Source organism: Gobio gobio, assembly GCF_949357685.1.
Source record: "Gobio gobio genome assembly, chromosome: 7".
Taxonomy (NCBI): domain Eukaryota; kingdom Metazoa; phylum Chordata; class Actinopteri; order Cypriniformes; family Gobionidae; genus Gobio; species Gobio gobio.
The window spans coordinates 12,011,239-12,033,354 of NC_137103.1; the positions used below are offsets into that span (position 1 = coordinate 12,011,239).

A 22,116-nucleotide genomic window follows, 5' to 3' on the forward strand; every position below is an offset into this window, starting at 1 on the left:
ACAAAAAAATTAAGCAGCTGTTTTGTTTTTCTTGAGCAGCAAATCAGCATATGATTTCTGAAGGATCATGTGCCAATTTCGGTACCTGGGCAAAAACGTCCCATTTTGTTGGGTCCATTGGTTATCATTTTTACTTTTCCGATTCAATCGCGCATTGATACAGCTGTCAATCTAGAAACTTTGAGGTTTACTTAGTAGCATGAAAAAGTAAACTTGTATTCAGATTGTGAATGGGTAATAAACAGAAAGCAAGAGAAGAGCCTCCCTTTATAATCGCGAAAACTGTCAATCTCTAAAGCACAAGCTCCCTGAATTCTGCATTCCTGACCGTTACACTGTAAAAAAAAATTCAGGTCTCCAATTGAACATTTTCTAGTGAGCGATCACATCTAAATTTTTCAGTTGGCCAAATTGAATTTCTGTGAACTGATGCAATTTAATTTAATTAAATTAAAATTCAAGAAATTCAATTTGGCCAAATGAAAATTTTAGATGTGATCGCTCACTAGAAAATGTTCAATTGGAGACCTTTTTTTTTTTTTACAGTGTATGATTGTACAATGAGTCTCTTATTTACATCGTGTTTAAACTTTGTTGTTGGTCATGATGAAAGGATTCGCAAGAGTGTTGCAGTGGTGTTTAGCGAATTCTTACTAACTTACTGACTAGCACCTCTGATAGGCTATTGCATTCACGCTCAACAGATATGATCGTGATTGGCTACAATGCTCAACGCTTTTAAAAGCAGCAGAAGCTGTAAATAGAAATAGTTGATGCTCGGAGAGAGGGCTCAAACACGAGCGAGTGTGTTTGAAAGCAGCATCTATCCGCAGGTACAGAGTATACAGTACTCTGTATTACCGGTACTGCAGAAATGCTGGTACCATCAACTGTTTTTTTTTTGTTTGTTTTTTTGTATAGAATAGTGTCGGTAGTACCGTTACGTTTGACAAACCTCATCTAAGGATATTTCAAAATATTTAATCATTTTTGATTAAATAAATGCAGTCTTGTAGCCTGACATCGTCATACTCAGATTCTAGTCAGAATATGAGTCTGATGCTCCATTGGGCTGTGATTATGAGGCGTGTTTCAACCGAACCAGGAAAGAAAATGCCTCTGCACTCAATTGGATAGACCTACAACCAATCAGAGCAACGGAGTAAGTGACGTGTGTAGGGACGTATAGTTGTCAACAGAACTCAACTGCACGCATGCTGGAAGTAGAAGAAGAAGATGAGTGTAAACGATCTTTGCCGGTGTTGTAAAAAGAATTTAAGGATACACGGAGTACTTACCAACACCATCATCATTTCTGAGAGGAATAGTAAAGATGAACGCATATACCAACAAGTTCTCTGTTTATTAAACAAATTCAACCCAAGCGCTCTTTGGTGACGTGATGATTACGTTGCATCTGTCCATCACCGTATAAAGCCCGCCCTGACAATTTGATTGGTCCGAACAGGTTCTCTGGTTCCAGCATAGTTGCTCCACAACGGATCAAGTCCAGACCGAACTTTCCGATCTCAAATGTTGTGGGCGGGGCTACGTTCGGCTGGCATCCAGGCTAGCAGTCTTGAATAGCATAAGAGACTTCTTTCAAAAGAAATCTGTTCATTTGAACACAATTGTTTACCAAAATTGAGTAAAATTCAGTGCGACTTTAGATTCACACGGTTCTTTAATTGTGATTCTTGGCGGTTTAAATATTGACTTTGCTTTGTTTCTATTGTTTGAATTGTAATATACACTGGTCTCTCTTGCGTAAATGTTGTTCTCTCATTGCAAATGTTGGTAGTTTTTCATTTGTTGAAATGTCGGTAGTAAGTCATTTAAAGCCTGCTCTCTCTTTCTCTGTTTGTCCTCAGCCAGATGATGTGGAGGGTAAGATCAGAGAGATCATTCCTGCTGGTTTCTGCTGTAACACAGATGACTTCATCTCTCTCTTGGAGAAAGAGGCCAACTTCAAACCCTTTGGCAATCTGCAACACACCTACAAAGTTCACAATGTGGAGGCAGGAGAGGATCTCACCTACCATATACACAAGGTACAGATCCCACTGCACGTTGAGTCACTGCTTTGACTGCTGGCAATGACATTCAGCACTCAAACTGGAATATGTTAGAGTTTCAGACTATTGTTACAGGTTTGGCAGTGGGGATCATGAATAGTGAAATGTGTTAGGCTATGATTTTATAGTTCTTTTTTTTCTTGCTCACTTTATGTCAACAAAAGCAGTGGAGAAAGTTATTACACTCAAATGTAGGATTGTTGTTGTGTTTGTAATTGTATTACTACCATTTCGCCTAGTGATGCACCGAAATGAAAATTCTGGACCGAAACCAAACATTTTCAGGATGCACTTGGCTCAAAACCAGGAGGAAGGGAAAATAATAATACAAACAATAAATAAATAAATAAAAATATATATACACACACATACATATACACACACATATATACACTAGTGGTGGGCCGTTATCGGCGTTAACGTGCTGCGTTAATGTGAGACTCTTATCGGGCGATTAAAAAAAATCTTGCCGTTAGTGTATTAAAGTTGGGTTGGGAGCTGGGTCTATACTACACAAGCTATGATGACTTTCACCTTGATATTTTAGCGCGCCTCCTCTCATTCAGTCCGTTTAATCCTCTGAAAAATGTTTTCCTCATGACAGCGTGTTAGTATTGGTGTGACCGGTCTGAATTTCGCGCGGGGTTGCACATAACGTTAATTCTACTAATTCCCACAGATTTCGCACTCGCATCTAAAGCGCACACACACATACCGTAAATAAAGCCGTCTCTGACATACAAGTGCAAAAATTAGCTCCTTTTTCCAGCTTATTAATGGTCAAATACACTCAAAAATGTCTCAATGCCCATCTTGGTGAGTTTTAACGTAAACAGTCATAAACAGCTCACAGGAACAGTGGGATCCATGCGTGCGTCAGGTTTTAAAGGGACAGAAGTTATTTATTATTCAAACTACAAAAAGACAAACGATCACTTACGAGTACACATATTCTGAATGCCTTCGGCAGAATTCAAATGAGCCATTTTAATCTAGATTAATCTAGATTAATTCCAAGATTATAGTGATATTAATCTAGATAAAAAAAATTCATCCATGCCCACCACTAATACACACACATATACACACATATACTTTTTTGTTTAATTATATTAATAATAGACTCTAATTCATCTTATGATTTTTTTAGTTTTCACTTTTTATCAAAACACCAACATTAAAATCAGAAAACGAAAGTAAAGTATATTTCATAATCAACACTCAAAGTTGTGCAAATATTTTAATAGCAAATAGGGCATTTTTAAAGCAACTTTTTAATAATATAATTATGTTTCTACTCCCTTTTGTTGGGGAAATATAAACATTTAAACGATGGCTGGAATATTTTTTTTCATGACATATTTAAACATGCATTAATGAAGACATCACTAACAGGTTAAGTAAAAATACAATGAATATGTAAAACAGTGCAAATATTTATCAAAATGATGCTCTGGAGTCATTACTAGCTAACTAATGAGTTTATGGACATTGAATAGCTTTCCTGAGGTAAATATAACGTTATGGGACATTGTTTACAAGCTGTTTTATTGACGTCTTTCCACAGTTGAAACACTGAGAGATTACATGAGACATTATACATTTCAGTAAGTCTTTCTATATCATTCAGCATACCTTCTGATGTTCATTCATGTTTATTTAGTTCTATAACTAGTAGTAAAGAAAAAGAAAGAGTTAATGAGTGCACTTGATCTGTGCTGCTGCTTGAACTGATGCTACAGTGCGTGATCTGTCACAGTCTCACCATATTACAGAGCGGCAAAACCTCTTTTATATATAAAATATATAAAATCGAAACAATTTGAAAGTTGAGACTGTTTTTGTTTGCACATACTATTCTCCTACATTTCTGAAGACGCACATAATGCTTCATACAGTGCTGCTAATATTATCAAACAGTACAAACCCCCTTTCCTACGCCTGAGATAAAGTGTGAAACAAGGACTGGTGAGACGTTTTTCTGCTCTACTTCATAGACGATGAGTGGAAGGAGAATTTTACGCAGCGCCTGAAAATAGGCTAACTTCTGTCAACATAACCAACGTGACAACCTGCTTGGACAGAGAGCGTGCTGGGGACTATTTTCAGGCTCTGTGTAATATCATTGCGCCGCTGCACTCATGGGACGGCAGCAAAGTTCCTTGATTATTATTACGCAGGAATGAGAGAATAGTTCCTAGCCATATCGGTCTAGAAAATTGTGAAAAACTTTTCACTTTCCGTCGGTCTTAGTACACGATGTAACTACAGAAGAGTCAAGTTTTTAAATAGGAAAAATATAGAAACTTTTTTTATATAGGTTAAATATAGGTTATTTTTTTGAGTGAGATGCTAACGGTCTAATCAGATTCATTGATCTATGCTAAGCTATGCTAAAAGTGCTACCGCCAGACCCGGAGATCGGCTGAATGGATTCGAAAACCGTAACACTCAACTGTTTAACTCTAGAGAAGTTGGAAAACGAGCCTATTTTCAAAAAAAGTGGCGTTTTCCTTTAATACATCATGCATCATTACGCCATTTCTCCGTCATTGCACATGCACAGTACTTTCTAGTTTCGGTTTTCAATTTGATCAGGTGTGTACATGTCCTGTTGATCAGATTAGAAACCACCTCTTGCGTTCCAAATGAAATTTGAATCGGATTTGGCCAATTCATCCCAAATGATGTGGTTACATGTGACTTTTTTTATTTCGATTGTGCTACTAGTCTGATTACAGTCGGATTATTAGGGTCCATGTAAATTAAGCTTCTGTTTCGGTCAATGATTTCAGCCCTTCAAGACTAATTCGGGCCGTAACCTTGAAATTTCGGTGCATCCGTAATGTTTTCTTTGGTTTGCTACTAATACTTTTGATCATTTATAAATCATCTCGCTGCTTATTAGACTGACGTTTTGATGTGCCATATTATGCAAACGTGTTGCATAGTAATTTTAAGAATAAATGTTGTTTATCCCGATGCACATTTTCATGAACTTTTAATAAACTGACCATGAATTTGATCTGCTCTTCACGATTTTAGGTGGATGTCTTAAGTCCAGGGTTCAGAGAGTACCACGAGCGCTTGCAGACATTTCTCATGTGGTTCATTGAGACGGCCAGTTACATCGATGTGGATGATGATCGCTGGGATTTCTTCCTTGTGTGAGTGTCTAAGATTCACAGATTCATTCCTTAGTTTAAAAATGTGTGCAAAAATTGCTTTTACTGTAATGATCTTCAGTCTAACTGGCAAGAACGTGCTTGCATTCGCTCACACAAATTATGTTGGTAACATAATAACTCACAATCAGCTGTGAAGTTCCTAGAACTATAGAACTGTAATCCTGCCACTAAAAGGATGATTAAGGGTGTGTTCACACTTGGCGGGTTTGGTTGGATTAAAATGAACCCTGGTGCGATTGCTCTGTTGGTGCGGTTCATTTGAATAAGCGTGAACGCTGCCATCCGAACCCTGGTGTGCACCAAGCAAGCAAACGAACGAACTCTGGTGCGCCTCGAATAGTTGCTCCACAACGGATCAAGTCCAGACTGAACTTCCCGACCTCAAATGCTGTGGGCGGGGCTAAGTTCGGCTGGCATCCAGGCTAGCGAGTTTGCCCATCTCAGTTCAGTACAGGCCACAGAACTTAGTCTCCTAACAGCAGATCTTTGTTAGTGTGTGTGATGAAGGGATTCCTGACGCTGTTTTGACATTTTATGAACTAAGTTTCGTCACAAAATATATGTAATAAAAGCTGACCAATCAGGTTGTGAACATATCCGTGTTAAATGTGTTAAAATGCCAATGTGAACACGAAGCGGACCAGGGGTCTCATTTATAAAACTTTCCATAGATTTCATCCTAAAAGTGTACGTACGCACAAAAGCTAGATTTTGCGTACGCACAAAAAAAATTCAGATTTATAAAACCATGTGTACGCCAGAACCTGCGCAAAAATCCCTTTATAAATTACAGCCAGCAGAAGATTGTGCGTACGTGCATCTCAACCCCGTCTCCTCCCCGAAATCACCATATATGGAGCTTACAACGTCTAGTTTTACTATGCATAACCTCATCTGCATATCATTTGCATGCATATTCCCATCCACGTGACACCATGTTGAACACTGTCAAAGGTACAAGACGCTGAAAAATATTAGATATGGACTATAAATGCCATTTGTGCCTTACACAGTACATTGCTGACAATCATCCAACTTCTCAGAATTTTTTTTTTTAAATAAAGTTTATTCATTCATTTCCACGGGCCAAATGTTATTTTAATAAAAAATATTTTGTTAATTTTAAACCCTTCAACTCAAATTCATGCAGTTTTGCTGATAATGTGAACATAAAGGATGTTTTGGCTATTTTAATTTAAACAGATAGGCCTACTTATTTATTGCAGCGTAAATAGTCATCTGAGTCAGAGCGTCACTGACAAAGTATTTTAGAAAAGGAAATGTGCAAATCTTAATTTTTTCTTCAAGTTGTGTCCTTCAAATACAGTGGTATTTTTCATAATTTTGTGAAGATGTCTTTACACTCCGTGTCCGTGCAGCTGTGGTTGTACAGCTGTTATCATTGGACCTATTCAAACCGGATAATGTACCGTTCGACCACTGAATCCTGCAGTTTCTGTGATATCGAAGTAAGTGTGTGCATCACTGATCATCGTTCTCGCTAAAACATATTTTGTCATAACATGAGATCTGCAGTTAGGTTTAAAGAGGAATTATTGTAATTAGCCTGTATTTAATCATTGCTGTCATTAAAACAGTGTGTCAGAGGAAAAGTGATCAAAATTCGCACATCCACATGTCTAAATTCATATCATTTTTGTGTAGGCTAAATTCTGAGTATGACTTTATGTAATTTCAGTGCATATTGCCATTAATGAAACTGGAACATTAATGTAAATGTGTATATCAAAACGAAAACAGAGTTTTAAATTGTTCTTACTTCATTAGGCTACTTTTCTCACTCTATACAGTAAAAGAGTTCGTACGCATGGGTTAGAGTTTGCGTGCAGGTGTGAAAATGTTCTCGTCAAGTTTTTTTTTATAAATCACAACTTATGCGTCGAAAGTGGCGTACGCCTCTTTCAGGGCCCGTTTTTTTGCGTACGCAACGGTTATAAATGAGACCCCAGGACTAAATGGGTTTTATTTTGGTCGGGACCAAATGAACCAGGCAAACTGAACTACAAGAGTGAACACACCCTAAGACTGTATAGGTCATATAACATGCATTTGTGTACAGAGTAATTTATATATATATTTTAAATATATATATATCAATAAAACAAACTTCGCATTTCTGTTTTAAATGTCTTCCCTCATAGGCTTCCATTGTATGTCCATTACTGTAAGTGCAGTTTTTGTTTGTTTATACAATCAACAAAAATCAAATAAATTATTAACTGTGGTAATTGACTGCATGTCACAGATATTGACAGATATAGCTCACCCAAAAATGAGAAGTCATCATTTACACTCTACCCCCCCATGTCATTCCAAACCTGTATTGACTGACTTTCTTCTTGGAACATAAAAGAAGATAATTTGAGAAATTTCTTCTTTTTTTTCCTCTCAATACAGTAGAAGTCAGAGGTAACCAAAATAATTTGGGTAAAGAACAAATTGAAGTTGTCTGCAAAAACTTGTGTTAGTGTTGATAACTTCGGCAGGCAAAAAATAGAAATCAAGTGCTCTCGCAAAGTCAGCAAGTGCCAATAAGAATGTAGTGTCAATTAATAGTCAACAGTAACTTTCTGAACACTAATTTCCTTCTTCTTTCTCATACGCACACACACACACACATCTAAAGCGTCCGAGTTACATCTCTCCTGCCTTTGTGGGGCCTGTGGGGCCAATTATCAGACTGCTTTAATTATATTTTCTCCTGCATTGAAGCAAATTGTTGATCTGGCAAGAGTTTCCTTTGTGTTGTTTGTCTCGTTTCTTTGCTCTTGTGTTTCTTTCTTTCTTGAGTCAGGCCAAGAGGCTGAATTGAATGTTGTTGTCTTTTGAAACGCTGAATGAAGTCTCCAGCGGTAGTGAAGGGGACTCTGCCTGTGTTTTCTTTGCTTTGGCACCTATTAAAACAGACAATGGGCAAATGGACTGGAGTGATGTGAAGAGGCTAGATGCCTGCCTCTCTGCTCTAAGTTGCAGTGCACCAATTAAGTGCATAATGCATTCAGTGTCTCCAGCAGGTGCAGCGACAGGCCACTGGCCCTCCACAGCGTGCTCGCACTGACGACGGGAGGGGGTTCGGTGCATGGGAGCGTGCCTACGATTGACCTGCCTGCCTTTGTCATCTCTCTCTATCTCTCTGTCTTTCTTGCAGATTCGAGAAGTACAATAAGGATGGAGAGACCCTTTACGCGACGGTTGGCTACATGACAGTGTATAATTACTACGTATACCCAGACAAAACCAGACCACGTGTCAGGTAATTACTAAGGAAGCACGTGCCCACTATCTGCTTTATTCGGTGAAAAAAAGAAAAGAAAATTACACATCTCTCTCTCCCTTGTCCCTAAAACTCCCAAATTACCATCTTGCGTCTCTTGTGTGCCAGCCCCTCACGGGGTATTATAAGAGCAACCGATTCAGCATCACCCACCCAAAAGCTCGTTTTGAAAACGAGTCTAATGTATTGATTGGCAAGACGTGCTAACGTTTCATTACGTTGGCCACTGATGAATGAACAGATATAACCTTTCGGAGACTGATGATATCATTGCTTACTGTATTTGAGAACATTTTCAGCCGCTAAATTGAGGCCGTCTTTAACAGTAATTCCCAACTGGTAGGTCGTGACCCAAAATGAGACGGCAGCAGGGGAAAAACCATACGAAATGCAAATAATAAATCGCAGCTAACCATGTAATCCTGCGTGGGAAGCAAATCGTCAAATAAATAGGCTTTTCAACTTTTGAACGGCTGGATAAAATGCTTCCTGTTTCTTGTGATGTTGATTTCACAGGTCATGTGTCCAATCACTCCTTCCCTTGGTAACAGTAATAATTGTAATGTAACATTTAGCTCAGTGTTGACATATCACACTTCTACAGTTGTCTTTCATTGCATATTAATACATCTCATGTTTTTTTATGACATTTTTTTGGTACCGTGTTGTGTCAGTATCTTAATGCTGAATGTAAAATGATGGTCCTGAAGCAAAACGCCTGGCCTATAATGTCAGTTTCAGTAGATTCTGTAAAGTCTGTAGTGTAGTGTGCGTCTGAAGGGTGCTAGAGTTGTAACAGGGCTCTGTGTTTGCAGAGCAGTTGCTCAAAGGCTCAAGAGCTCTAACCTTAAATTGGTATTGTGCCTAATCATCGTGCTCTTCTGTGCAGCATCACTGAAGCCTTTGTATTGTGTGTGTGTGTGTGTAGCCAGATGCTGATCTTACCACCGTTCCAGGGAGAAGGCCACGGGGCTCAGCTCTTAGAGACAGTCCACCGATACTACTGCACGTCTGCTAAAGTACAGGACATCACAGGTATGAGCGGACACCGAGGCCTAGATTAAACATTTATTGTTTTTCTTTCTTGTATGCCCTGTTTTCCAGAGAAAGAATCGCTATTATTCTTTCTCATATTTAAGAGTTAAAGGCCACTTACACACTGTAAAGTTTCAGGAGTGCCAACCGCATCAGGTCGACCGGTAGTGGATTTTACTGATAGCTAGGTTCGACCATGCTGCTTGATAACTCATTGAAAACTGATTGAAAACAAACATAACACATAAAATAGTGCTGAACTTTATTACAAAAATTTCCGAACAGTACTGAACCATGAAAACATACTTTTTAAATATACAAAACTGTATCTTAATCATTCATGTTACTATACAATTTTTTTTTCCCCACAGGGGAATAAAGATATAACTCTAAAATATAGAAATGTTTTAGTTAATGTTAAAATAAACAACAAACAATACTTTTACTGATCTAAAGTAATATTACAAATTGACTTTTAAAGTGTTACCATTTCCCATCTTTAAATATCTACACAAACGCCATAGCATTGAAATTAGACACGTATTTGTATACCCTCACACTTTATTTACTTCTATTTTTGAACACTTGATAATTATCTAATAAAATTAACTAAATATGCATTACAGTGAGGATGAAAAAAGAACTGACATTGAATGAGTTTCTGATTTGCCTGATGATAGTTCCCTTTTTCACGTCCCTAGCTTTATATATGCAACTTTGCTGTATAACGAATGCATAAAAGCGACCGTCTGGATATAAACTAATGCAAACGGATAGTAATAATTGTGACGTTAAACATTTGGGTTGGGCTAGTACCACTTGTGGTAGTAGTAATGGTAGCGTCCTCTCGGCCTCGACGGCATTAATAAAGCATCTAGTCAACAAATTAATTACTTTATAATGATATGAAAACATTTACGATCGTGTACTGTATACATACAGTTTCATTCATTGTCATTGAAGTGTCCCGCTCTGTGCAGCATGCATCCTCGCGTGTCAAAACAAACTCCACGAGGCATCAGTGATGGTTATTATTTTGCCTCTAGAGGCCGCTCTCATGCTGTATAATGACAGCGCACCCTTCTCAGCCGCTCCAGCAATGAATGCAAACCGGAAACACTATTGGTATGCATATTTGCTGATTAATCATCAAAAACGATCAATCGTTCGACCTCTGTTTTAAAAACTGGAGTGAATCCCCTAAATTGTGGGGTGTTCCCGGTCTGCAGTGGTCAAAAGTGCTCCAAGGAAGGAACAGTGGAGAACCGGCGACGGTCATGGGCGGCTGAGGCTCATTGATGCACGTGGGGAGTGAAGGCTGGCCCATGTGGTCTGATCAAATAGACGAGCTACTGGAGCTCAAACTGCTCAAGAAATTAATGCTGGTTCTGATAGAAAGGTGTCAGAATGCACAGTGCATCACATTTTGTTGTGTATAGCCGCAGACCAGTCAGGAGCCCATGCTGACCCCTGTCCACTGCCAAAAGTGGGCATGTGAGCATCAGAGCTGGACCATGGAGCAATGGAAGAAGGTGGCCTGGTCTGATGAATAACCTTTTCTTTTACAACAAGTGGACCATCAATGTGGATGTTACTTTGAGACATAGAACCTACCTAAGCATTGTTGCAGACCATGTACAGCCTTTCATGGAAACGGTATTCCCTGGTGGCTGTGGCTCTTTCAGCAGATAATGCGCTGCCACTAAGCAAAAATGGTTCAGGAATGGTGTGAGGAGCCCGAGTTTGAGGTGTTGACTTGGCCTCCAAATTCCTCAGATCTCAGTTCAATCGAGCATCAGTGGGATGTGCTGAACAAACAAGTCCGATCCGTGGAGGCCCCACCTCGCAACTTACAGGACTTAAAGGATCTGCTGCTAACATCTTGGTACAAGATACCACAGCACATCTTCAGAGGTCTAGTGGAGTCCATGCCTCGACGGGTCAGGGCTGTTTTGGCAGCAAAAGGGAGACCAACACAATATTAGGAAGGTGGTCATGTTATGCCTAAATTATAAGTATATTGTTTTTAAATAGCTATGATAAGTTATTGTACAGCCTCTTTTTTTCACAAATTATAAAATAATTTCTACTCAAATCTATATTTCATGTCTGTTAATTAATTATATTTGACAAGTAGATGTGTAATAAGTGGGATAATTCAGTCAGTCTCTATTTTGCGTCATGGTTCTCATCACACTTTTGGGTTTATTTATGAACAGCTGACATGAGAAGCTCATATCAGTTGACCAACAGTCGATTATAATGTCATGTTGTTTTCTTCATTTTGATCAAATCCTTTGCAAATGGTTTTATCTAATTCAATTAAAAAAAAATGTATGTATAGCCTAGTACCATTCGAGCATGTGTTCAGAAAGCTGACATGTATGATCACACAGCCGTTCTAATGATATTCTGTGTTTTTGAAAGGGAGAGAGGGCAAAGTGTTGTGAATTTTCTTTCATACTGCAGTTGTTGCTGTTGAGTTGCTCTGCCTTCAGTTTTGGGGAGGTGAAGGGATGTGATGTTAATTGCCGGCAGTTTGCTGCTGAAATGTGCTGGCCACATGCTGCCACTCACTCACCCCCTCAACAAAGACACAATTATTCAGAGAGAGAGAGAGAGAGAGAGAGAAAGAGAGCGGACCACACTCTACCAGATCTCTGCCCAGCTCGCACTATTTTACCATATCTGTTAATTTCTCTCTATATAGAGAGAAGACGAGATACAAGGGAAGTGTAGTATAGCATGATCTAGAAATATTTGCTTGAAATTACCTTTTTTCATTAAGTAAAATACAGTAAAATGTGTACAGTAGACCTTTTTCTACGCTGTATTTGCACTAAATGAACACTCAATAATATTAAATCATTCATATCAGTCATACTAATAAAGCAAATACATACTGTACACAATAATAAACAGCAAAATTTACTCATATTTATTTTTATGATGCGCAATAAATCAGCAGTTTTGATCGCTTCATTGAAAGTCAACTGATTCAATGAAATGAGTCAAACTTAGCAACTCTAATGCCATTTTTGCTACTGAAGTTTAATACGTTAAGACATTTTTAACCCTCTCGTATTTGTGAGTCAGTGAGAGGAACTTTAGTCTAATGCTGTGGTCATTGAAATCACGATATTAACTTGTTCCTGATTTTGAATCTACATTGTGTAACTGTATTTTCTCTCCCGTCTCTTTTGTATTCAGTAAATGTCTTTGTTTCCCCTGATTACCAGAGTAAACATGCATTTAGCTTAATTTTCTCAATGATGTATTCAGCATATGTAATGAGTGTTTTCGTGTTTGTCTGGCGTCAGTATCTTAATACTGTATTTGACCAAATGAAAACTTTCAAGGCTCATGGGCTGACATTTCACATCTGTCTGCTCTGCAGCGGAAGATCCATCTGAAAACTATGTGAAGCTGAGAGATTTTGTGCTGGTGAAGCTGTGCTTGACTCTGCCGTCCTTCTCCAATGAGAAACTCTCTCAGGGCTTCAGTGAGGAAATGGCGTCTGAGGCCAGAGAAAAACTCAAGATCAACAAGGTAACATCCGTATCAGGGGTTATTCATTTTGCCTTTTTTATTGGTACCGATAGTCGAATAAACACATGAGAAGAGGTGGGACTAAGATTGTAATAGGATTGAAAAGTCGCAAGCTGGATTCAAATCTTCAAGGTGCACACAAGCACACATTTGAATATATTTGAATAGCACATTCGTTTTCAAACCTGTCGAGTTTCAATGAATCAGTTTTGTTTTCCAGGAAATCAAATTAGTGGTTTGGGATCATCAATAAAAATGTTCCTGTGGCATTGTATCTGCTTAAAGAGCAGTCTTAAATGAGTTAAATCATATCTTAAATTAACTTAGAGTTGTAAGAAAATGAGATGCGCGTGACAGATCTTAAAGTGACCGCAGCCTAATAAACCATTTGCTGTGATGTCAGTCATTAATGTTAATCAAAGAACAAAGGTAACAGACAAAATTGTAGCTTTATAAGGCTTAATCTATATTTAATTTATAACTTATGCAGTGCAGACTATTTGATAACTGTATTCAATTTCTTTTATATTTCCTACCTGTTGGACGGGTAAATATGACATTTATTATGAGTTTGTGAAGTTCACTTAAATGTAAAGTTTTTGAAAGCCTAATAAATGTTGAAATTGATAGCTTTTTGTCTGTAATATTGAATGTCTATCATTTAATGTTTAAAAAAAATGTATTTCATAGAGGCATTAGTAGTAGTATTAGTATCAGTGAGACTGGCTTTCATTCATAAAAAGCCATTACAACAAATATTTAAAATATACTGTCTTTAAGTTGTTGCTACCTTAATTTGGAGAGTAACACTGCAAAACAGATGTTTTTAATTGCGATTAATTATAGAAAAAAAGTGATTTATTAGTCTTTTTTTTAATCGATTGACAACACACACACACACACATACATATATATATTTTTTAGGGCTGTCAAAAGATTAATTGCATCTATAAAATAAGTTTGTGTTTGCATAATATATTTGTGTGTACTCTGTATAATTATTATGTATATATAAATTAGGGCTGTGCGATATTGAAGAAAACTGCTATATGCGATATCCTTGTTAAATAATGCGATATTCGATATGTGATATGATATTACTTTTAGTGTGTAAAATCTATTTATTTTCCCAACTGATATCTTTCACTTAAAGCATAACCGACTGTGTTTACATGAATACTCATCAAGACAGCCATTTTGACACAACTGTGTGTGTATTTGACAGTTCGACTGTGAAACAAGACACGAAAAAAGAACGGCTTGTGCGCATGTTTCGGTGTGTGTGTCAGACAGCAGACAGCACGAGACTGCAAGGTGTTGTTTTTTGCACTTTTCACAATGTTGAAGTGGCCTATTAAAATCATTCAGATTTTGCGTACCCTTGCGATATGCATATTGCGATATGTACTTTAGCGATATTTCTATAATTTCGATATATTGCACAGCCCTAATATAAATGCACACAAGCATGTATGTATTTAAGAAAAAAATATTGCATATATATAATTAATATAAATTATAAAAAAATATATACAGTATATACATGCAAATGTTTATTAAATATATACGTGTGTGTGTGTGTGTGTGTGTGTGTGTATGTATATATATATATATATATATATATATGTATATATGTGTGTGTGTGTAATATATATATACATACATAATAATTATACACAGTAAATAGATATATTATGCAAACACAAACTTTTATTTTGGATGCGATTAATCGTGATTAATCTTTTGACAGCCCTAATATTTATATATTAACATAAACACATTTTTTTTTAACTGTATTTTGAATCCACCTGCCAGCAGTAGCAGTATAGTTGAAGAAAACTCCCACTCCCAAAAAAAGTAATTTCAGAACAAACTTCGAGATACTGTATATTGTTTTAGCAGTGTTACCAAACCTATGTTTGCCTGGTTTTGGAGCCCTTTCTTTAAAACTTTACTGGTGCTCTACACTGTAGTTAATGAGGCCAAGCAATTACACAATTCATTTTATAAAGAGTTTGTGCATTTATATACAGAGATGATGGCTTTGTCCTGATGGGTTTTTAACTTGTAATGCCCCTGAAGGTAGGAGTGGACATCCGTTTCCTCTGAGGGCTGCGGGCCATTAGCAGGTAGTGAGTGGGAGTGGGCCTAACAGTGACCCCTGTGGGACTCCTCTCTCTCTCGCCACTCCGGTCACTCTTTAACTGCTCCAATTATGACCCAGCATCTCCTTTTATGCCCCACAATCCCCTCTGTTCGTGTTGTTTGTGAGTGATTATCTCAGGGTGGTGCCTGTGGCATGGCCAGGCAAAATGCTTGGCTCTCCATACTACCCTAGTGGGAACTGCGTGAGGTATGGTGGACCTCTCGGAGTCATGGTTACAGATTCTCTGCTCTCAGAGTAGCTCGGGAATCCCAGAGCAAGATGCTTTTAACCCAGAGAAGTGGACACCATTAAAGATTCAGTCCGTAATTGCTTCGGCTGGTACATTTTGTACAATGTATTTCGAGCCTCGGCTCTTCACTGTTACAAAACTGCATTATTCTTCATTGACATTACATCTTATTGTAATGTGACATGCAATGGAAGCTTCCTTATCATGTTTAATTGATTAGAAACAAATAATCTTATCTATGGCCTTTACCCTCATAAATATAAAAAAGACTTATGGATGTTAGCCACATAGGACAGTAAACATGATGATAGCTCTTGTATGAGGGTTCTAGGCCATTTTTCTAAAATGCATGACGTTCTTCTTTTGATTCAGGTTTTGTCTTTTGCATTTGTGTATGTCACAGTTTAGGGTCTGTGGATGGCATCTGTGGCAAAATTTTATAGCTGTGCTAGACCTCTCTCGTATCACATAATACAATCATTTAGAATCAAATCAGTATTTCATGCCCATGTTTTATTTATTTATTGGTGAAAACAATGTGAATATTGTATAGTCAGTTGGTCATTATCAAAATAAACCGCTTTAGGGTGATACACGACCCCTCAGCTTTGTATCCTAATCACCTTATCTGTGTTTATTTTGCAAAAATGATGGGCTTACTGAACTCTACCCACAGGAATTACATTGGTATGGCATAACTAAACTTCCAGCTGTAATGGCTTCAGTATGGCATAACTAAACTTTCAAAGTAGTTCCACCTCTAAAGTACTGTATTGACAGCATTTACAGCTTAAAGGAACACGCCAAAAATAGTGCCGTGTTCCTTTTAAATAAATAAATTCATGAATTCATGTAAGAGTTTTAAAGAAAATCTGAACCTGACATATTCTGCTTTTAAATGCTCAGGACTTCAGTTGAAATTAGGGATGCACAATATATCGGCCAACATATCGCTATCAGCCGACTTATGCAAATTTTAATGTCAGTGTTATTGACCTGATAAGAAAATTTGGCCGATTATATTAAAGCTGATAAATAATGGATTATTTCCTTCAGGTGTGCACTGTTCACCATTATGGTTTTGAATTGCTTGAAATATGAAAAAAAAAAAAAAAACATGTGCAGCACACGTCTGTCATATAGGATACTTAATTATAATGCAAACATTATAATTGTGTGATTGGGACATGGCTCTTAATGGTGAGACTTTTGTTTTATAATCAGGCTCTCAAAAATTTGGATTTAGATTTATCGGCTAATTTCAAATATAAAGAGTTATCGTATTGGCCAAAATGTTCATATCTGTGTATCCCTAGTTAAAATTATTGCCACAGGTGCTGTCCCCAAACTTTAGGTTGAAAATAAGCTAGTGCTAATATGTGTTAAATGAAACAAACCTTTACAATCTGCCTTTTGTCTACTTTCAGAAACATGCACGGCGTGTTTACGAAATTCTGCGCCTCAGAAACACAGACATGAGCGATGAAGCGAAAGCCAGAGAATTTCGCTTGGAGGTGAAAAAAAGGCTCTACGGACCCTACAGAGTAAGTGTGTTTGTGTGTGTTTTATCTGCTCATGTCGGCTGTAGGTCCCTCCGTCTCCGTCTCGGCTGATGGAGTGCATTTAAGAAGCAGAATGACTGCAATCTGACTTGGTACACGGAGTACATTACCCATTAGGCGTAACTGCTACAACTCCCATGCAATGATTAGACAGTCATAAAGTGCAGGGAATGGAGCCTCAGCTTCATGGACTGAACGTGGATTTCAAGAAACAACAAAACAAGTGAAGTCCTGCCAAAACAAACCCCAACCCCTGCCAAGATCGGCCTGCTTGTGTAACGTTCTCCAAACCGCACAGCTCAAACTACAACATGTGAAATGAAGCATTTCTTGACTTCAAAGAGAGCTGCACATTTCTAGCCCCGTTTATATTAGTGCGCTGTGTAAAAATGAACAGAAACAAAACTCTTTCAGTGCTGCTGTTCTGATATTCTGCAGTCTTTGTCTGGCTTAATTTATTCATTGAGTGGTGTGAATGGTTTGCGCCGTTTCCTGTGTGATCCTCTCACGCGGTGTTAAGAGCGAGAGGGACCCGAGGCCTCAGTCTGGGTTTGTTTGAGGGTATAATGGCTCACACCGGGCGGCAGCCGCAGTCTCCACATCCACACCACGAGCTCCATTCACAACAAGTGTCATTATTACAGATTTGCATCTGATTTAAGCGGAGCCATTTAGCAGGGAGAATGCAGCACCCAGTCACCTGCACACGGACTCTCTCTAATCCGCTCTCTCTGCATGAAGACACGCTGCAGTTGTGTGTCTCAGGATTGGAGCTGTGCAATATCACTCAATTCTGTTGACCCCGATAGTCATCTTTCTGCAGGCTTGTGTATGTTATAGTTATAATTCGGAGCAGTTTGACGCAGTCATTTAATATCTTTAGCTATCTTTAAGCCCACATAATAATTTATCCACTGATTATGGGAGAAAATAATCAATAAATGATCAAATTGGCCAAAATATTTAAAGAAGTGCATTAACGTTCAAATGGTGGGGTTTCACTCACGTTTAATTCAGCAAGGATGCATTCAATTTATCAAAAGTTACAGTAAAGACATTTATAATGATACAAAAGATTTCTATTTGAAATAAATGCTGCTCTTTTGAACTTATTATTCAAAGCCACATCATATGTTAAAGCGTCTTTGGTGTTTCCTTGGTTTCTACAAAATAAATCGAGGGTAACGCGGGAATTGTCATTGATAGGCGATGCTGGGTAAAATTGCTTACTTCTCTGGATTTATACATTCTTGGAAACATTTGGGATAATGTAAGTACACAAGTCAACAAAATATATAACATTGTTCTAGTGGTTTTTGGATATTTTAATCCAAATATCTTACATGTTGTGCCTTTAATCCAATAATCTTGAAAAAAAAAGCATATCCGTTTTCAACTGTGATAACAATTTCAACGATTATGTAGTTTAAAAAGAGAATTGCTTTTCAAATGTCATTCCTTATTTTGTGCCACGTTAATATTTCTTTCTTCTGTGGAACACAAAAGGAAATATTTTCACCATAAAAGTACATACATTATGCAACCACAAATAAGATTTGAGGATCAGTATTTTCAGTGAGTATAAATTAAACTATCACATCTTCAGGAGTCTTGGAGTATAGTATTCTTTTATGGCAGAGTGTCTGTTTACACTAAGCAAATAGCAAATAGCCCGGCTTGTTGGCAGAGGCTATTTACACTAACGCCGCCCACTGACACCTGATAGTGCCAGTCAAAATTACAAAAGACACTGGATTGTTAACAGTAGCAATACTGTAGGGTTAACCTCTTAACAAGCGCCCCATTTTTGAGAATTCTTTGAAAACGATATACCCAAATGAAAATGTCTGCAGCTCTTAAACCCTATGGTCTATATTTATAAACCTGGTCTTATTTTAAACTAGACACTTGAAATATTGCTACCCAAGAGTCATAATAACTCAAAGTAATATGGGAACAGAGTAATATACATGTAAATGTGTTTTTTGTTTTCACTTAGGGAAAAAAATATTATAATTTAATGTTAAGAGCCTGAAAATAACATAAATATAAAACTGAATGTCTAATCATGTCATGATTCAAATATGAGGATGATTCTCTCAGTAATGTGGCTTCTGTGAGCTTTTATGTCAAGAAAAGTCTAGGCGTCATTTCAAAAAGGCCATTTATTTCAGAACATTTGCTATTGTAAAGAGTAGTTTTTCATTCAAATAAATCTGCAATAAACTGCAATATACTACTAATTATAATGGATAAACAGTTACTGAAAAACTAAAGCAACTATTTACAGAGATTACAAAGTGTAAAAAACTCATTTAGCTGATGGGAAGCGTCAGTAAGAGACAGCGCGCTCCACTGCAGTTGCGCCATGGAGAACGCGCAGCCAGCGCACAAACAGTATTCACCAAAGCCTACTTACGCAAACTGCGCAAGATAATGCCTTTTGATTGGTTACTAAGTCCATCAATCAAACCTTTGTTGGAAAGGCATTGGCTGGGCACCGAGTGCCTTTATCCAACGAAAACCATGGGCGCAATGATTGACAGCTCACCAAGCCTGTAAGGCACTTCCTCTATATGATGCATCCCAGAAGAGACTCTGATTGAAGGAGAGAGACGGGGGAGGGTTTAAAATACGTGGGAGAAACTATTCTTGCAGGGGGAGTTTGCCAGACACGGATAAGAATCGATATTTCATTGAAAATGGACATGATTGATCACGCTAACTCAAAATTCTCTTGCAAACAACGGAGGATTTTTAGTTTTTTCCCTATTTTTTCGTTGTTTTGGATTAAAAAGTGGGATGCATTTTGAAGAGTGGACTCTTACACAGAGATGTATGCGGGTGTTTATTGGATTCGTCCGATCTGATCTGAACGACAGGAGATGAAAGATGAGTAACGCTGATATTATGCTAATGTTTACATGGACGGTCCTTTAGCGTTTCATTTAACCCTTTCCTCTCTGGTGTATTTATTGCAAAAACAAGTTCAGAACATGAATCTTGAGTGTTTTAGCTTTCAAATGATGCATAGTTTGTGATAGTTGATTGAATATTTTGTATAAAACAAAAGTAAATAAAAGTACACACCCCCCCACTTCCGTCAACCCCCCCCGCCCACGAACCGGTGCGGGTTAAGAAGTTAAGGCACATGGCAGAAATTTGACATAATTTAACCCAAGTTCGAATCCGCCTTTTGCCAAACTCGCTCTACTCCCTTTTCCCATCACATATCAGATCTAATAGGCATTTACTTTCAATAAATGTGGCTATAAAGTGTCTAACGTGTGTTTAATAATACAGTTTATTGATAAGGGCTAGGTGTAGGGAGGCTTTTTTGTCCCAATAAGGCAGCATCTATTTAATAATTTTAATAAATATAATCATTTACACTGTTATTGTTGCATACCGTGTAATGTACAACAACACTGAGGTGCAAATAGTATCTGCCACTCTTTAAGTATAAGTAGCATCTAACTACTATTTACAGTTGTTGCAAAGAAAATATATATTTTATAACCATTGCCTTTTTTATTTCCCCTTTTTTGGGGTTAAATTCCGGGTGCTGTATTCATTCATTGTATGAAATAGAGCAACGTGAACATTTTGCTGAGTTCCGTGCAATGGTCTTTATCTTTTCATCGCACTTAAATTGTATCTCAATTAGCCGTTTCTTTTTGCTGCATGTGTCTTGATTCTTCTTGGAGGTTGTGGCGATATTAGTTGATATGTTGCAGATAATGTGAGTTGATATGATATCTGCTTTGGTGCTGAAGCTCCGGCAGTGCTAATGTGTTGGAGCAGAACGGTTCTCATCATTACACTGTCCAGGACAGAAAACTCTGACAGCAGTAAAGAGACCGAGCCAAAGAAAGAGTGAAAAACATGAGGCTGGGAAGGAAATAGATCAGGATCTGCAGACCATATGCCTCTCTCTCTTCTGGAGGTCTCTTTACTTTGAATGTGTTGCAGATTTTCCTGTCCTCTCAACATCTTGTCTGTGCGTGTATGCAGGTAGGGATTTATGGAGTAACCCACTAATAATGAACCTTGCCCAACATTTCAGAGCACACAACAACATAAATTGTCCAATGCACAATATTTAAAATATATCTAATCCGATATTTTGCTAGTTTACATCAGGCGTGCAACACGAGTCCTGAAAAGTGAAGCTAAAGCACCTTGATCGCCCTCAGGTGGTTGGTCCCAGTATAGGTCATAAACCCCACCCTCTCCATGTAATCTAATGGGACGCAAGAATTTGGTCAAAAATTTTGGTTTTAGTTAGTTATTTGATGCTGTAAAAACGGGGGTTGTGACGTCATGATTGACAGCTGAGATGGACAGATTCCAGACCTGCCAACATGTACCCATTTTTCGTACTCGGCACGCATTTTGACCCTTTGGTACGCTTGTACGATTCGCTGCTCTCTATGTACGCATTTTGTTGCATCTCGCATTTCGCCGGTTTCAGTGCAGTCTATGACGTTGATTCTGCTGCTGAGCCACAGCGTGAAAGTGGAGTGAAAAGCTTTCGGCCAATCAGAGCGCTTCATTACCTCCGCTTACATGCCCGCCCCTCCTAGACAAATGCTTCGAGTCCGCGCCGCGCGTGTTCGTTTCATTTCAGTGCCTCAAGCAAGCTAGGCAGGACGGATAACTGCAGGCTTGCATGCCATGGCTGAACCGCGTCACAGAGGTACGCTGTTGGCGGTTACAGCCGCGGATGACTTGACGAAAAATTATATTTTAAATAAATTTGGGCGAGTGGCGGTTGAACCAATCAAATGGGAAAAAATATATGCATTCTTAAATATTGTTACAGTGTACTAAGCAAACCTGCAAGCTATGAGCCCAGCTGTCAGTATGGAGGCCTAGGCTTCTTCTCGTAGATATTTTAAAACAGCCAGTCGTTGTAGCCTACCACTCGGGGAATAGGCATTTAAAACATAGACAGATTATGGAGTGATATAAAAATGGCATCGGGCAATGGCAGCGCGAGATGTTCAGAAGAAC

The 22,116-nt window shown here is 38.1% G+C and overlaps 1 protein-coding gene across 1 annotated transcript in view; it reads left to right on the top strand.

The window, feature by feature from the left end:
* hat1 (histone acetyltransferase 1) overlaps nt 1-22,116 on the top strand; it is a 38,141-nt gene that overhangs the window by 8,643 nt on the left and 7,382 nt on the right. The window contains exons 5-10 of the mRNA XM_079822041.1: nt 1,872-2,051; nt 5,121-5,242; nt 8,433-8,537; nt 9,487-9,593; nt 12,991-13,142; nt 16,966-17,082. Of these exons, the coding sequence (XP_079678167.1) occupies nt 1,872-2,051; nt 5,121-5,242; nt 8,433-8,537; nt 9,487-9,593; nt 12,991-13,142; nt 16,966-17,082 (783 nt within the window). The remainder of the gene's footprint in view (nt 1-1,871; nt 2,052-5,120; nt 5,243-8,432; nt 8,538-9,486; nt 9,594-12,990; nt 13,143-16,965; nt 17,083-22,116) is intronic.